Genomic DNA, 15,885 nt, shown 5'->3' with positions numbered 1-15,885 from the left:
TGCTATCACTATATCAGCCTGCAATCCTGCAAGCTCTGTGCCTGTGAGATTTCCCCTTCTTTGTTAATAGATGTCTCCTTTTCTTCATTGCTTTTGCTTCATTACTGTGAAGATGTGCATCACTTAATTGTCTATGACCAGCAAGTACCCCTTGGTCCCTACACTCATCAAACCCAGTCACTCAGGCTTACCTGCTGGCTCAGGCTCTTGGGCACATTGTTCACTTGCTTGTTGGCTTTCTAGTACATCATTGTTGTCACTGGTTGTATCTTTTCTTCTTGTATTTATCTGTTCTGTTTCACTGAGGTGCTCTGAGTGTTCGCTTTCAGGTGGGGTTGTACCTAAACCACGTTTTGATTCAGAGATATTTTGTTTGACTCTTGCATCAATCAGGGTCCAACAGGAAAATACAAACCTCTCTAAGGCTTTAAAGCAGAGGGAATTTGATCCAGGGGATTGGTTACACAGTTGATAGAAGCACTGAGGAGCCCAAGAGGAAGAACGCGGCAACTTGAAGAACAGTCTACAGGAAGCTATAAGAGCGACAAAGGGTGAGCTCATGTGCTGAGGTCACCAGGTAGGCAGAAGCAGGACCATGGCTGGCCTGCTTGGTGGGAGGTGGTGTCACGGGTGAGATGCATCCGCTGCCAGAATTGCTGCGTGAGGCAGCGGCAGGGAAATACTCGGCTTCTCCCTGAGTACTCCTGTCTTGCTAGCAGTGTCTCCCATGTTTGGAAGCCAGCAGGATGCCAGCAAGCAAAAGAGCTGGCAAGCAAGTCTGCAGGGGCCAGTGGTCAGAGATAGAAGGCAAAGCAGAGCAGGAAATGATAAGGAATGAATCTCTGTGTAAATCACCCAGGACCAGCACACCCCCTCCTCCATGGCAACCCCCTTTGCTCATTATCGATTCCACTGACCCATGCCGTCATTCCCACCATCCTCAATAGTGTATGAATGGACAGATATTTTCTCAGCGCATTTGGATTTTTTCATTTAGTGCTATTTTTCTAAGCATAACAATTTATGTAAAGTATGATTTAAAAATTAATTCCCCAAATTTTAATGTAGAATGTGGGCCCTAGTGTATGTTTTGTGCCACATTCAGTTTCTTGAAGCCTCCTCTTGGGGTAGTGGGCATGAGACACAGCCCTTCCCTCCCTTGTGCTTGTCAGTCAGCTCTTCCTATTGGGTCAGACTCTTGAACACACTTATTGGTGGATTGTTGTGCATCATTTGGGTTATAATGCTACTTATAATCCTCCTCTCATGTATCACACATATGCACATGCACACACACACACACACACACACACACACACACAAAACAACAATCAATGCTTTCAAAAACCACTCTGAAAGTTTTTCTTTATAAAAATAGGTTAGTTATTTAGAACACCCTTTCTTAAATAACACATCCTACTGTAAGCTAGATAATGAGGGCTTTCCATTAGTATCAAGTTCCAAGACTCTTCCATGTCACTCATTTCCAAAGAATATCATGTAATAAAGACATGACATTTATTATAGAGTAGTGTGAAATAAGGGTGGAGAACCTGTGGCCTTCAATTTACTTTCCTGGTCCTGAGATTGGTATTGCTTTTATCACTGTATTTCCAGAAAAATCTTAAAGTTTGCTGTAATGGTTAAAGTCTTAGATTCTGACTAAAGATACAAATAAGGATGATAATTAACTGTAGCAATAATAACAAATGCATGGAACACTGATGAAGTTCCAGGCATGATTCTGAGTGCTTTGCATGACATAACTTGTTTAAAAATCCATCACCCTGCTAAGTAGGTACTATCATCATATCCATTTTATAGATCATGAAACTGAGGGACAAAGAATGGCAGTCACTTCTCCAAGGTCACAGGGCACAATCTGAAGCCAGGCGGTTGGTCACCAGTCCTCCTGCTCTGACACGGCGTCACAGCACAGTTCAGGCCCTAGCCTCAGTGGGAGAATTTACACAAATAGCCAACTCTTTAAGTTGATTCTTTGTTATCTAAAAAATGTGGATGATAGACCATCATTTTAGGGTGTTTGAGATTAAATGAAATATAGCCTGTATAACTATAAGGGATATTGTGACTGATCAGAAAATTAACTCATTATAACTAATACCTTAAATTTTAAATATTTTAAATAATTTAATAACATTATTAAGTGTGTAATGGATTAAGGGAGAACAAAGGTTGTAAACATTGTTTTTTTCTGTTGCTTAACTACTAAAATATTTTTTCAGAGGCCAGTCTAGAGTTTGGCAAGCAGCTCCTGACCTGCTGCCCCAGGGATGAAGGGAGAGCGTCAGCTCAGGAGGCACATGGTGTCCATGGTCCTCTGAGAGGGACTGAATGCAGAGGGTATATTGACCCATAGGAACATGCTCATCACCTCTTCCCCTCCGCCACTCTCTCTGCAATGCTGGCCACCTTGGATGTCACTTCAGAGTACCAAGGTTGAGGCCAAATTCAAGCAAGACAGAGGCAGAAACTGTGAGGCCATGTGCAGGAGCAAAGGGACCCAGAGCCATCAGAAACTGGCAGCAAGTTTAAAAGTATGGAAGGAGCAAGCCTCTCAGGCAACCCAGAGTAGAAAGACTTTGTTGGAAAAATTACAGATACAAGACTGACAACGTGGGGCAATTATTATTGAAAAGAAGCAATGCTAACTCCACAGCACATTCTAGAATGGAACAAGAACTGCAAAGATCACAAAACAGTCAACAAGAACAGACCTACATAAGATAAGGGGCCTGCTCCTGATGAAGTCAGGCTTTCATGAGTTCCTAGGTTTTCTCCAGGTCCTAGGGAACAGAAATTAAAAGTTTATTTCAGAATGGAGGTACGGACTGTGCCATTCTCCTTTAATCTCATTTTAATCTTAATAATAAAGGAATTGAAGACCCTCTTCTGTACCAAAACAGTGTCAGTCTAGACCTAGAGGATCCCACATGACTCCTGCCATCAGCTGCACCCCTGGTCTCAGACAGGCCACCTCACTGTGTGTCCTCCAAGAGCCACTTGTTAACTGGTGATGACTTTTCTTATCGCCCACGGCCATAGCAAACCTGCCTTTGTCCCCAGAGCTGCCCTTGACAGTGGCCGTACCTTACTTCCTACAGAGTCCTGGTGCCTCGCCCCCCGCCCCTCACACCACACCCTCCCTCTGCATTCTGTTCACTCTCTCTTGCTGGCCTTTGCCTGAGGTTCAGTGTCTGATTCTCCTCCACTTCCTCCAGCTCCTGGAGTTCTCCTTTCTGTATCTCTCTCTGCAAATGTTTCCCTAATTTGGTCTCATGTTTCTGTCTTTTCCATGAGATTATCTGGGTGTATCCAGGGTTAAGGTCCATTCCTGCTCATTTGACCCACACACCTGGTCTCTCTGATTTCAGTTTCCTTGTCTGCAAAATGGGCACAATACTAACCCCTAATGGCCGTTTGAGCACTAAACCACAACTGCCAGAGTAAATATTCAATAAGCAAGTGCTTAATAATATGGTTAGTCTCATTATGGTGTTGGGTTTCTTTACCTCTTTTCCTTGTCTTTCATTTCCCCTCCTTCCTTTTCTCAAAATACCCACATCCTCGTCTCTACAGCTCTACCACTCCCTGTCTTCTTTCTCTAAATAACTGCCTTTCTCTTTAAATATTCCTGCTCTTGAACATCATCTCCCACATTTAAATCAGTCCCTTCATCTGTGATCATCAAGGGTCTCCACTTTGATATTGACCTTGGGCCCATAGTTCTTAGCCCTTCACAGTTTCGTACTGATCTTCTCCTAAGGGCCCTTGTAAATCACAATTACTTCCAGGTCATCATTCTCTTTAAATCTGGCTCCCTGACTGACACACTGGGTTCCTGTTCCTTTGACTTGATTATTTGGCCAATGGTCTCTTGTCAAAGCCCCTCCTCCAGGATCAGCCTCTGGTCACCCGTTCATACAAACACCCCTCCTGGCCTTCTCCATGCTCCTCAGTGTTTCATCCCTGGTCCCCAGTCTCCACTCAGGACTCAGGACCCCACCTCCCTTTCTGTTTTCCTCTTACCAGAAGATTCAGTATTTGTCTGGTGACAATTACCGTGTTGAAGGCCTAGTGGGATATTAGACCTCTCCCCAATTTGTTCTCCATTACTTGCTTGGTAACCAATTCTCTCTAGGAAAACTGAAAAGAGCGAGAGCGAAGGCAATTAGAAATCTCCATCAGAGACAAGGGAAAACATCTCAAATGTACTCATTTAGGAATTCCCAGCCCTCAGGTCACTCAGAGCTCAGTAGGTCCCAGTCCTCATGGTAGATATCCCCCTTCAGTCCTGGGACAGAAAAGAGAATTCCCAACAAGGGAGTCTTTCGATCTCCCACACAGAGGGAGGCCACTCAAATGTCGGGATAAAGGAATCGTGGAAATACTGTGAGCCAGTTATTCATGTAAAAAATTCAGATGGCCGGGAAATCACATATCAAAATAAATACTGGAATTGAAATGTGTTTTCTGTCCTGTTCAAACTCTAAGGAAGAAACAGAGGGGTTTCCTTGGTAAAAGGACTAGGGTCCTAGTGAGCTCCACGTGTATAAAAGAGGAAGCCCAACAGCTTTAACAATGGGGCTGGACAAGAGGAGGGTTGACTGAATTGGGTCAGGGAGGATGAGCGTTTCCTAAAGGGATGCCAGAGGTCAAACCAGAGGAACTAGACAGACTTCGGGGGGGGGGGGGGGGGGGGAGGATTCCAGGAATTAAGGAAGGACACTCCCTGAAGCTAAAAGCAGGAACATACATTGTAGTGCTGGGGGGACCTCCCAGAGATGCCTGGACCAGGGACCCAGGAAGCTGCCAGAGAAGACAGGCCAGGGCACTAGCCCAGGACCCCTGCATGTAGGTGGCCCAGCAATTGTAAGGAGTAAGGAAATAATCCAACAAGCCCAAGGGTTGGTACTAGGGGGTTAGTTCGGGGAGGAGGAAGCTAGGAATGTGGTGGGCCCAGGGCTGATTACAAGGGTACCTCCTGGGGGCAATAAACCTGTACTTATAAACCTATAAAACTGTAGGATCTCTTTAATGCCCAGTAAATAAACTTGAAATTCCTTAGCTTTAGATGCCAGGCCTTCCAAAATCTACTTCAAATGTATCCCTTTTAAATCACTCCCACAATCTGCTTCTCAGTTTCTGATTGAGAAAAATCTAATTGTCTTTGTTTTTCAGACATACTGGACCCTTTCACACATTATGCCTTTTTCCTTAGCATCTGTCCTCCTCAGTTCATATAATCATTTTTCTCAAGAATTCTCCTTCTTTACTTGGAGATCTTAGTTGATACAAAACTGTGTTGGAATAAAAAGTATTCTAAGCAAGTTCAAACAAAAATTATTATTGGAGGAACATCTTCTTTACTGAGTACCAATTAAAAAGTATAAAATCATGAGTCTCAGGAAAAACTGGTGAATCAAACCTGTAATTTTGTACAGTATCAAGAACAGTCTCATATAGAACAATTGATTTTTCTGATTATTTGATTAATGTTTGTTTCACCGCTTGTGGGGAAAGGGCTAATACAACCATTTCTCCTTCTTTAAGGGCAAATTGGACCAGGGATTAACTTTCTTGCTTATTACTCTGGACACCTGATAAAGGTGGCCTCTCTTTTGTGTTTCTAGGCCAACAAAGGGTTTAGGGTGAAAAGTAACCTGTGATTGTAGGTAGATAACATGAGTGTGGCCTGCGAGGGACTGTATGTGAACTATCAGCCATTTTTGGTCTTCCTTCAGTGTGGTGACTCTTGTAACGTGGCTGTCCCTCGTGGGGCTCCTGGAAGTTATAACTACAGAGTTGTTACATGAGACATTGACTCCCATGGGTATGTTGCTGCTAAGCCAGGGTGGATTCTGCACCCACAGCCAAGTTGTCACTCAAGGAAGATGGTAGTCAACTTGGTGGACTGCTGTGTGAATAGCAGCAAGGGGCCATACACAGGAAGAGCAACTGATGCTGCCTTACTGGGATGCGGTGTTTCCTGTCATTTGTCCTTCTAAGTAAATCTGATGCCACTGTGGGTCTGGTTGTTCTGTGAGCCTAAATGCCTAATTAAGCAGACCTCCAGGTGGGTGTTGTGCCAATAGTCCTTATACCACAAGCTTCAAGAAGGCTCATGATATGTCTGTTTTCTTAACTGCATAGCCCCATGTGAGGCAGATTGTAGAATCTCAATATGTACTTGTTGAAAAAATTGGCCCTGGATATATCAAAAGGTAGGGAATAAACTTAATTACCATTTTCGAAGCTTTTATAAATGGGACTTAAGTCAGGGTATTCCTGCATGTTGACCTTGCTGAACAATACTCCCAGGAGTGACAGGTCAAATGTCTTCTCCAGTTCACAGAGAACATTGTAAACCACTCTCTGTACAGGGACCAGGTTTCTGCAAGACTCTTGACAATCCTTAAAAAACATTGAATGGAGAAAATGTAAACATAGACTTTCAAGTTACACAAGAGCCCTAGGAAGTGATCTCTTAATGTATTACATTTTTCCTACATTGGTAACTTCTCATTTAATGTTTAGAATTTCTTTGTATTTGTATGGCTACTAAGTGAAATAAGTAAATTTCCCTCCTGAAAAAACAGTTTGTGGTGATCTCTTCACCCTTGTTTACAATTAGATGGAAGAAGGAGCAATTTTGAAGAATAAAGGTGGGTTCAAAGTTAAATGATGTGTGGCCCTCAAAAAGCCTAGCCAAATATTTTATGAATAAACTTAGCAAGTGATGAGCAGCTGTTCTATTGACTAGACAACCTTGTCCCTTCCCCAAGATTGATTTGGCTTGGAAGAGATCAAGGAAACCAGGTGACAATTCTTCCTTTTTGTGAACTTGGCCATAGAGAAAGCACATTCAAAGGGCAAAAACAGACTGACATCTCTGTATCTCCATTTATGTCTTTTGCTAAAATTAATCTAAATTCCAAGACACCAGAAATATCCAAAGAAAAGAAAAAGAAAAGGAAACTGAAAACTGTTGGAGGAAGAATGACAAACATCAACTTACAAATTTGTCCTAAGAAGATGTTAATTCTCTGTGGGTTTTATGTTCTCAGATCTAAGTGTTTAAATTGTTTGTTGAAATGAAATGTTGTGTCAATTATTATTTCATTAAATCAATTCATTACATTTATTCATCCATTCATTAAAACTACTTTAATTCCTAGTTTATGTTATATTGTGTGCATTCCTACGAGGCATTATATGCCTATGGAGCACACCCATGTCACATCCAGCCTATCTCCAATGCGATTCACCCCAACTCCAGTGGGCAGTGTGGAACACCATTGCTTCAATTAGGAGCAGGACTGTCTCCAATGATGCCTGCTTCTGCTCTTCCCTTTTACCTTAGAGGAACACTTACAGCAATACTTTAAAAGGTCCCCAATCACAGGAAGCTCTTCAGTCAGCTAGTTGTGCCCTGACACTTAATTCTAGTATATCAAACTTTGTTTGGGGCCCTTTTACCAGATTATGACATAATAAACTTCACTTACTTCATACATTTTGTTGGTGATGAGTTCATAGTCACGAAGAATATCAAGGAAAGGAAATGTCTTTCTTATTGCACCTGAAATCTCAGTCTTACATTTTTTGAAGTGATTGAATATAGTCTCACAGATAAACCTGTCGTCTGCATCCTGGTCTTCTGTGGACATCCTAGGGAGGAAGGATATTATGTGAAAATGGTCATCAAGATTCTGAGACACTTGTGGAGGCTGTAAGGCTCTACAGATAAAGGATAGGCTGTGAAGAACCAGCATATATAAAATAAGTGGTCCTGAGTAGACTAGAATAAATGAAATTGAAGCAATAAACCAAGGAGATGTAATTAAAGAAAGCATGGAGGATCAGAAAGGCTTAAACACAGGACTGAAAAGTGCATTCCAGTCTGTCCTTGTCAAAGCCATTATAAAGGTATCTTACCATAGTTGGAATACTTTTTTAAATAAAAAAATGTTAAATTCATACAAAATCAAAAAAGTAAACAGAGGAATGAAAAACGATGGAGTGAAAAAAATCTAACCTTGAAAATACTTAAATTAACAACTTAGAGAAAATAAAACTCAAAAAGATAAAAATGAGATGCCTCCTCTCTGACATAAAGCTGTTAAGGGAGATACCATCTTATATTATAAAACTACTTCATAAATGATAAGATGTGGTTTAATAACAGTGTAATAAGGTATAAGCTGAGAGTTTCACAAGAATACCAATTATTTCTCCTGGGACTCCTGCTTTGTGTTACTATAAATGTATGTGGTATTGTTGTATATAATCTTTTTAGCACCTGAATTTCAGAAATGGGTGCTGTTTCCTTTGAAAGTAATTGTAAACTTGAGTCTGTAATTCTAGTTCTTAGTTGGTCATTTCATTGCTCTAATAATAATATTTCGATCAACATTTTGTATTCCTAAAAGTTATAAAGATGTGTAAGCTTTCTTTTGTTCTACCAGAGAATTTCCAGTACTCAACATGCACTAATATTCTTAGAGAGATTTGAGAATGCATATTGTACCAGGATGAAAAAATAAAAGGTAACTAAAAGAGAAGGAGATAGTGGTTAGGTATTTTTTAAATTAACTTTTGGAAATTGATTAAAATGTTTGTAAAATGAAGTTGAGGAAATTTCCCAGAAAATTAAGTAAACCTGTCAAATTGGAAAACAAAAAGTAAATTTGAGAGAGAAAATATAAGAGGGTAAGGAATATAAGTGGTATAATAGCCACCAAATTGGTTGCAAGAAATCTGTGCAAGGGAAAAGCATAGGAAGAACATACCAAGAGAATTATTTAAGGTGATACCACAAAGTAGAAGGACATGAATTTTTTGAAAGTGCACAATTAAGTACTTATAAAAATGAATTTTAAATGAATCAAAGCAAGGCACATCATTTTGAAATGACATCTACAAAACAAAGAGAAGATTTTAAAAGCTTTCAGAAAGAATTAAAAAACTGGTAACTGAAGATGACAGAGTAGGTAAACAATGTGCTCATCTCCTCTCGGGACCATACCAATTACAATTAAACTACAGAACAGCCATCATTGAGAATCGCCTGAAGTCTAGCTGAACTGAAGTCCTACAACTATGGACATACACAAGAAGCCACCTACAGACTAGTAAGAGAGGTGAAGATTCAGAATGGGTTGGTTCCACACCCGCATGTGATGTGACCGTTAATAGTTGAGAGGGATATCTCGGTTGTGGAGGTCCTCCTCAGAGGAGCGAGGGGTCCCAACCCCACACCAGACTCCCCAGGTCAGGGTTCCAGTGCTGGGGAGAAAAGTCCCCATAACTTCTGCCTGTGAAAACCAGTGGAGATTGTGGCTGAGTGAGCTGGAGGGCAGCTGCAGTCCTAGGTGCTCCTCTTAAAGAGCCTGTGCAGGGCCGGCCGAGTGGCTCAGTTGGTTAAGAGCTCGCTCAAGAGTTTGAGCTCTGAGCAACAGCGGTTCGAGTCCAGCCCGAGCTGAGCAGCCGCTGAGCTGACAACAGGTAGCAGGATGGCTCAGCTAAAAACAAACAAAAACAAACAAACAAACAAAGAGCCTGTGCATGTACTTTTCGCTGATAGACTCACTTGCTCTGAGCTTCAGTGCTTGGCAGCAGCTTAAATGGTGCCAGGGGCTTATAGGGAGGAACTGAATTGTCTAGCTTCAAGATAAGGGATGGAATGGTAGCTTCCCCCCAGATGGAAGAGCTGGCAGAAACCGTCGTTTCTTTGTTGAGGCCCCCCACCTCCCTGCATGTAGACAAAGGCAGATGCCACATCTGAGTCTCCATCAACCTTGCTATTGCCTTTTGTCTGCCCCACCCTAGTGATTCCCTGAGACCCTGCCCTACACAACTTTTGGGCACACCCAAGCTACTTCCAGTGTCTTGACACTGCAACCTCTCTAAGTTCATGTTATGTACTTTCATAAAATCTCTCAAAGGTTCACAAAACCCAAAGAAGCAGCATCTGACTTTGGCATGTCCCGTACCTCTGAAAGAACAGTCCTAAGCCTGGCACTAGCGACATCCAGCCTTGGTTCACAGATTGGCCTCTTGAGGCACCTCCAAGCCCAGTGTGGGCAGCGGCCCTCTGAAGATTGCTATGTGGCTTATACCAGATGGCGCCGGGAAGGGCAAAGGCTGCAGCTAACTTGACCTGCAGCTGGTTCCCTCCCAGGAGGCTCCAGGGCTGGCACACCTGGTAACCAGCTTCAGACCAAGTCGGAACATCACCTGGCCACCTCCAAAAATGACACACCCAAAGAGCAGACTGAGAAGACACCAGAGCCATGCTAAAGAGAACCCTGCTCTGTAGGCTCATCCCATGAACCAGAGCTCCTCCACTGCAGTCAAGGCCAGTCCTCCCAATTAATCAGCCTGAGGATTAATCTTGCCTATTGATGTGCAAACAGCAACCAAAGCTCAACTACAACAGTAGGTCACACAAAACCCACACAAAGGGCACACCTGGAGTACCCAGCTCTAACGACCAGGGAGACTGCACCACTGGGTCCCACAGGACACCTACTATATAAAGCCACTCTACTAAGACTGGGAGGCATAATAGCTCTGCCTTATACATAGACACAAACACAGGGAGGCAGCCAAAATGGGGAGACAAAGAAACATGTCCCAAGTGAAAGAACAAAACAAAATTCCAGTAAAAGAACTAAACAAAATGGAGACAAGCAATCTACCAGATGCAGAGTTCAAAACACTGGTTTTAAGGGTGCTCAATGATCTCAGGGAGAACTTAAACAAAGAGGTAGAAAATATAAAAAAAGAGCTAGAAAACATAAAAAAGAGCCATTAAGAAATAAAGAATATAATAACTGAAATAAAGAATACATTAGATGGAATCAACAGTAGGTTAGACGAAGTAGAGGATTGAATCAGCAATTTAGAAGATAAGGTAGCAGAAAACACAATCAGAAAAGAAAAGAAAAGAATACAAAAAATGAGGATAGTTTCAGGGGCCTCTGAGACAACATCAAGCTTACCAAATTCTCATCATAGGATAATAAGAAGGAGAAAAAAGGAAGCAAGGGATCGAGAACGCATTTGAAGAAAAACTGATGGAAAACTTCCCTAATCTGGTGGAGGAAATAAACATATGAGCCCAGGAAATGAAGAGTCCTAAACAAAATGAATCCAAACAGGCCTACACCAAGACACATCATAATTAAAATGGCAAAGGTTAAAGACAAAGAGAGAATCCTAAAAGCAGCAAGAGAAAAACAGTTAGTTACCTACAAGGGAGCTCTCATAACTCTATCAGCTAATTTCTTAACAGAAACTTTGCAGTCCAGAAGGAAATGGCAGAAAATATTCAAAGTGATGGCAAACAAGGGTGTACAACCAAGACTACTTTACCTAGCAAGGCTATCATTTAACATCGAAGGAAAAATAAAGAGCTTCCCAGACAAGAAAAAACTAAAGGAATTCATTACTATCAAACCAGTATTACAAGAATTGTTAAAAGTACTTATTTAAGCAGAAGAAAGGAGAAAACAAAAAAACAGAGATAAAAAATATGAACAATAAAATGGCAATAACTATGTACCTATCAATAATCACTTTAAATGTAAATGGATTAAATGCTCCAACCAAAGACATAGGGTAGCAGAGTGGATAAGAAAAAGACTCATGCATACGTTGTCTATAAGAGACCCACCTCAGATTGAAACACACACACAGATTGAAATAAAGAGATGGAAAAAGATATTTCATGCAAATGGAAATGAGAAAAAGCTGGAGTAGCAATATTTGTATCATACAAAATAGACTTTAAAATGAAGACTATAATAAGAGACAAAGAAGGACATTACATTATAATAAAGGGATCAATCCAACAAAAAGGCATAACCATAGCAAATACCTATGCATCCAACATAGGAGCACCTAAATATATAAAACAAATATTGACAGACATAAAGGCAGAGGTCAACAGTACCACAATCATAGTAGGGGACATTAACACCCCACTGACACCAATGGACAGATCCTCTGGACAGAAAATTAATACAGAAACAGCAGCCTTAAATGACACATTAGACCACATGGATTTAATTGATATTTTTAGAGCATTTTACCCTAAAGCAGCAGAATATACATTCTTTTCAAGTGCACGTGGAACATTTTCCAAGATAGACCAAATGTTAGGCCATAAAACAAGTCTCAATAAATTTAAAAAGATTGAAATCATATTAAGCATCTTTTCTGACCACAGTGCTATGAAACTAGAAATCAATTAGAAGAAGAAATCCCGAAAGCACACAAATACATGGAGACTAAGTGGCATGCTACTAAATAATGAATGGGTCAACAATTAAATCAAGGAAGAAATCAAAAGATACTTTGAGACAATTGAAAATGAAAACCCAATGATCCAAAATCTATGGGACACAGCAAAAGTAATCCTAAGAGGGAAATTCATAGCAATGCAGGCCTACCTAAAGAAACAAGAAAAATGTCAAATCAACAGTCTGTTTTTACACCTAAGGGGACTGGCAAAAGAAAAGCAAACAGAGCCCAAAGTGAATACGAGGAAGAAAATAATAAAGATCAGAGCAGAAATAAACAAAATAGAGACTTTAAAAAACAATACACAAGATCAACAAAACCTCAAGAGCTAGTTTTTTGAAAAGATAAACAAAATTGACTCATCAAGAAAAAAAGAGAGGACCCAAATAAATAAAATCAGAAATGAAAGAGGAGAAGTGACAACTAACACCACACAAATAAAAAATTAAAAACAAAAATATTAAGAAAATACTATGAGCAAATATACACCAATAAATTGGACAATCTGGAAGAAATGTGTAAATTTCTAGAAGCATCTTCCAAGGATGAATCCAGAAACAACGAAAAATCTGAACAGATGATTACTACCCATGAAATTGAATCAGTAATAAGCTCCCAACAAACAGAAGTCCTGGGCCACATGGCTTCACAGGTGAATTTTACCAAACATTCAAGTAGGAATTAATGCTTATTCTCCTCAAACTATTCCAAAAAATCCAGGAGGAGGGAAGGCTCCCAAGCTCATTTTATGAGGCTACCATTACCCCGATTTCAAAAACAAACAAAGACATAACAAAAAAAAGGTAAAACAAACCAAAAAAACTATAGGCCAATATCCTTAATGAACATAGATGCAGAAATCCTCAACAAAATATTAGCAAACAGAATTCAGCAGCAATACATTAAAAAAATCATACACCATGTTCAAGTGGGTTTCATCCCCAGTACGCAGGGTTGGTTCAATATCCACAAATCAATTAACCTGATACACCACATAAACAAAACGAAAAATGAAAATCACATGGTCATATCAATAGATGCAGAAAAAGCATTTGACAAAATACAGCATCCGTTTATGATAAAAACTCTCAGCAAAATGGGAATACAGGGAACATATCTCAACATAATAATGGCCATATATGACAAATCCACAAATAATATCATACTCAATGGGAAAAAGCTAAAACCATTCCCCTTTAGATTAGTAACAAGGCATGGACACCCACTTCCAATACCACTTTTATTTAACATGGTATCGGAAGTTCTAGCCACAGCAATCAGAGAAGAAAAATAAATAAAAGGCATCCAAATGGGAAAAGAGAAAATAAAACTGTCATTATTTTCAGATGACATGATACTATATATAAAGAACGCAAAATATTCCATCAAAAAACTATTAGAACTGATAAATGAATTTAGTAAAGTAGCAGGATACTAAATTAATATTCAAAAATTGGTTGCATGTTTATACACCAATAACTATCAGAAAGAGAAATTGGGCCAGCCAAGTGGCTCAGTTGGTTAAGAGCATGAGCTCTGAGCAACAAGGTCACTGGTTTGATTCCCACATGGGCCGTGAGCTGAGCCTGAGCTGAGCTGCCACTGAGCTGCAAACAGGTGGCAGGATGGCTTAGCTGGTGAGAGCATGTGCTCCTAACAACAAGGTTGCCTGTTCAACTCCCGCATGTGATGGTGAGCTACATCCACCTGCAACTAAAATTGAACATGGCACTAATCAACTAAGTGATTGAACACAGATCAATCAACTAAGATTGAGCTGAGCGGCTGCGAGCTGCCGACAGATGGCTCAATGGTTAGAGCGTGTGTTCTTAGCAACAAGGTTTCCAGTTTGACTCCCACATGGGATGGTGGGCTATTCCCACCCACAACTAAGATTGAACATGGCACCTTGAGCTGAGTGGCTGTGAGCTGCCGAAGGACAACTGTCTTGGAGCTGAGCTAGCTGCATCCTCCACAGCTAAGATTTAAGGACAACAACTTGGCTGCTCCCCTCCCCTAATTCCCCAATAAAATCTTTTAAAAAAAAAGAAAGAAAGAAAGAAGGAAGGAAGGAAGGAAGGAAGGAAGGAAGGAAGGAAGGAAGGAAGGAAGGAAGGAAAGAAAGAAAGAAAGGAAGAGAAATTAAGAAAACAACCCCATTTACAGCAGTGGTTATAAAGCACAATGTGCCAAGCTGCTCTTACACCAGCAGCTGTCCTGCTCCAGTTTAAAAACCCAATTTTCTCATTACATTTTTCTAAATTTCATTACACTGCATGTGATTGTTCTTGTAAAGCAGGTCCAAAATTAAGGTTTAGATGAGTGTCTAATAACAGACCCTAAAACAGAAACATGGTCAGAGAGAAAATCAAAGGAAAAGAGAGAGACTGACCTGGTGCTGAGGCCCCTGTTCCCACTGGCCATCTTCCTGCCCTGGGCCCTGCCGAGGTTTCATCCCTTGAGTGTTTTCCCGCCTGGGTCCAGTGCGGTTGCCCAGCTCTGAACAGGAAGTCTGTGAACACACTACCCCAGAGAGGGCTCCAGCCACGTGGGGAAAAGAGAACTGAAAGTAACTTTCTGTGTGCTGTCAGATGCTGTCCCCCTCCTCCCCGGTGGTTCTGAGCCAATATGGCAGTCAGACTCTGGAGGCCAGGGGAGGAGGACCCCAGAGGAGGAGCACGGCCAGCTCCCAGGAGTCCATTTCTTTCTGCAAAGACACTGATGTCATCTGTGTGAATCCTGCTGTCCTCAGCTGCCCCCACCTTCTAAGAGGCGCTGAGTTTACAGAGTTTGCTGCCTGTGTTTCAACACAGGGCTGGAGGAGCACACGTACTCTAGAGCCATGGTTTCCACATTTTTTCCTCTGAATTCGACTTCCTCTGGCTGTGAGTAATGTTCTTCCCTGATTCCATTTAAAATGCAGGGGGAGGTTTTACCCTCTCTCCACTTCTGTTCTTTCTTTCCCCAAAAGGAGCAAATATCATTCTGGTTGGAAGAGATATCAGGACACTGATGAGGACACCTTCACAGGTGCACAGGGTGTCAGCATGTACCAGGTGCTGGATCTGTCCCCACGACACCCCCACCCCAACACACACACACACACACACACACATACACACACACACACACACACACACACACACGTTTTCCTCCCTGACTAGAGGTAGTAGAACTAGAAAGCTGAGATTCTGTTGGGCAAGGCTGTCCTCTGCTCCTGGCCTCCATGGGACATGTTGCCCAGACAAAGCCTGGCAGAGTCTACCCCTGTCTTTTCTGGTGTCTACTCTCTCTCTCGCCTGTCCCTGAGCAGCAGGCTGACCAGGCCACCATCATGCTGGGTGTTGGTATAAATGTCCCACTTTTTCCTGGGTCTGCTTAGAACACCAAGATCACCACCTGAATTAGAGGCTGATAGCAGCTGCTGGGTGGGGAACCCACAGGGGTCGGCCCTCGGGGTGGACACTCCAACCCTGGGGCTGCCCTGGCCAAGAAGGAGACACTCCTGTGGGGCCAGAGAAAGCTGGGCAGGCACCCCACTCTGCGAGAGCAGCG

At 41.7% G+C, this 15,885-nt stretch overlaps 1 protein-coding gene across 6 annotated transcripts in view; it reads right to left on the bottom strand.

Annotated features, from left to right (window-relative positions):
- Positions 1–14,843, bottom strand: part of LOC109378066 (nuclear autoantigen Sp-100-like) — a 19,296-nt gene extending 4,453 nt beyond the window's left edge. The window contains exons 1-6 of one of the 6 annotated variants that reach the window (XM_019634529.1): positions 14,723–14,843; positions 7,530–7,692; positions 6,267–6,435; positions 4,051–4,167; positions 2,739–2,807; positions 216–341 (exon numbers count right to left, since the gene is read on the bottom strand). In XM_019634529.1, coding sequence (XP_019490074.1) covers positions 216–341; positions 2,739–2,807; positions 4,051–4,167; positions 6,267–6,435; positions 7,530–7,692; positions 14,723–14,754 — 676 coding nt within the window. In that variant the 5' untranslated portion in view covers positions 14,755–14,843. Of the gene's footprint in view, positions 1–44; positions 342–2,738; positions 2,808–4,050; positions 4,168–6,266; positions 6,436–7,529; positions 7,693–14,722 lie in introns of those variants that run through there. The other 5 variants (XM_019634528.1, XM_019634530.1, XM_019634532.1 and 2 more) reach the window with 5 other exon arrangements.
- Between the last annotated feature and the right edge of the window lie 1,042 nt (positions 14,844–15,885).

This window comes from Hipposideros armiger, unplaced genomic scaffold (genome assembly GCF_001890085.2).
Source record: "Hipposideros armiger isolate ML-2016 unplaced genomic scaffold, ASM189008v1 scaffold_1716, whole genome shotgun sequence".
Taxonomy (NCBI): Eukaryota; Metazoa; Chordata; class Mammalia; order Chiroptera; family Hipposideridae; genus Hipposideros; species Hipposideros armiger.
The sequence above is the reverse complement of the archived record's forward strand: the minus strand, read 5'-3'. Positions and strand labels throughout refer to the sequence as shown.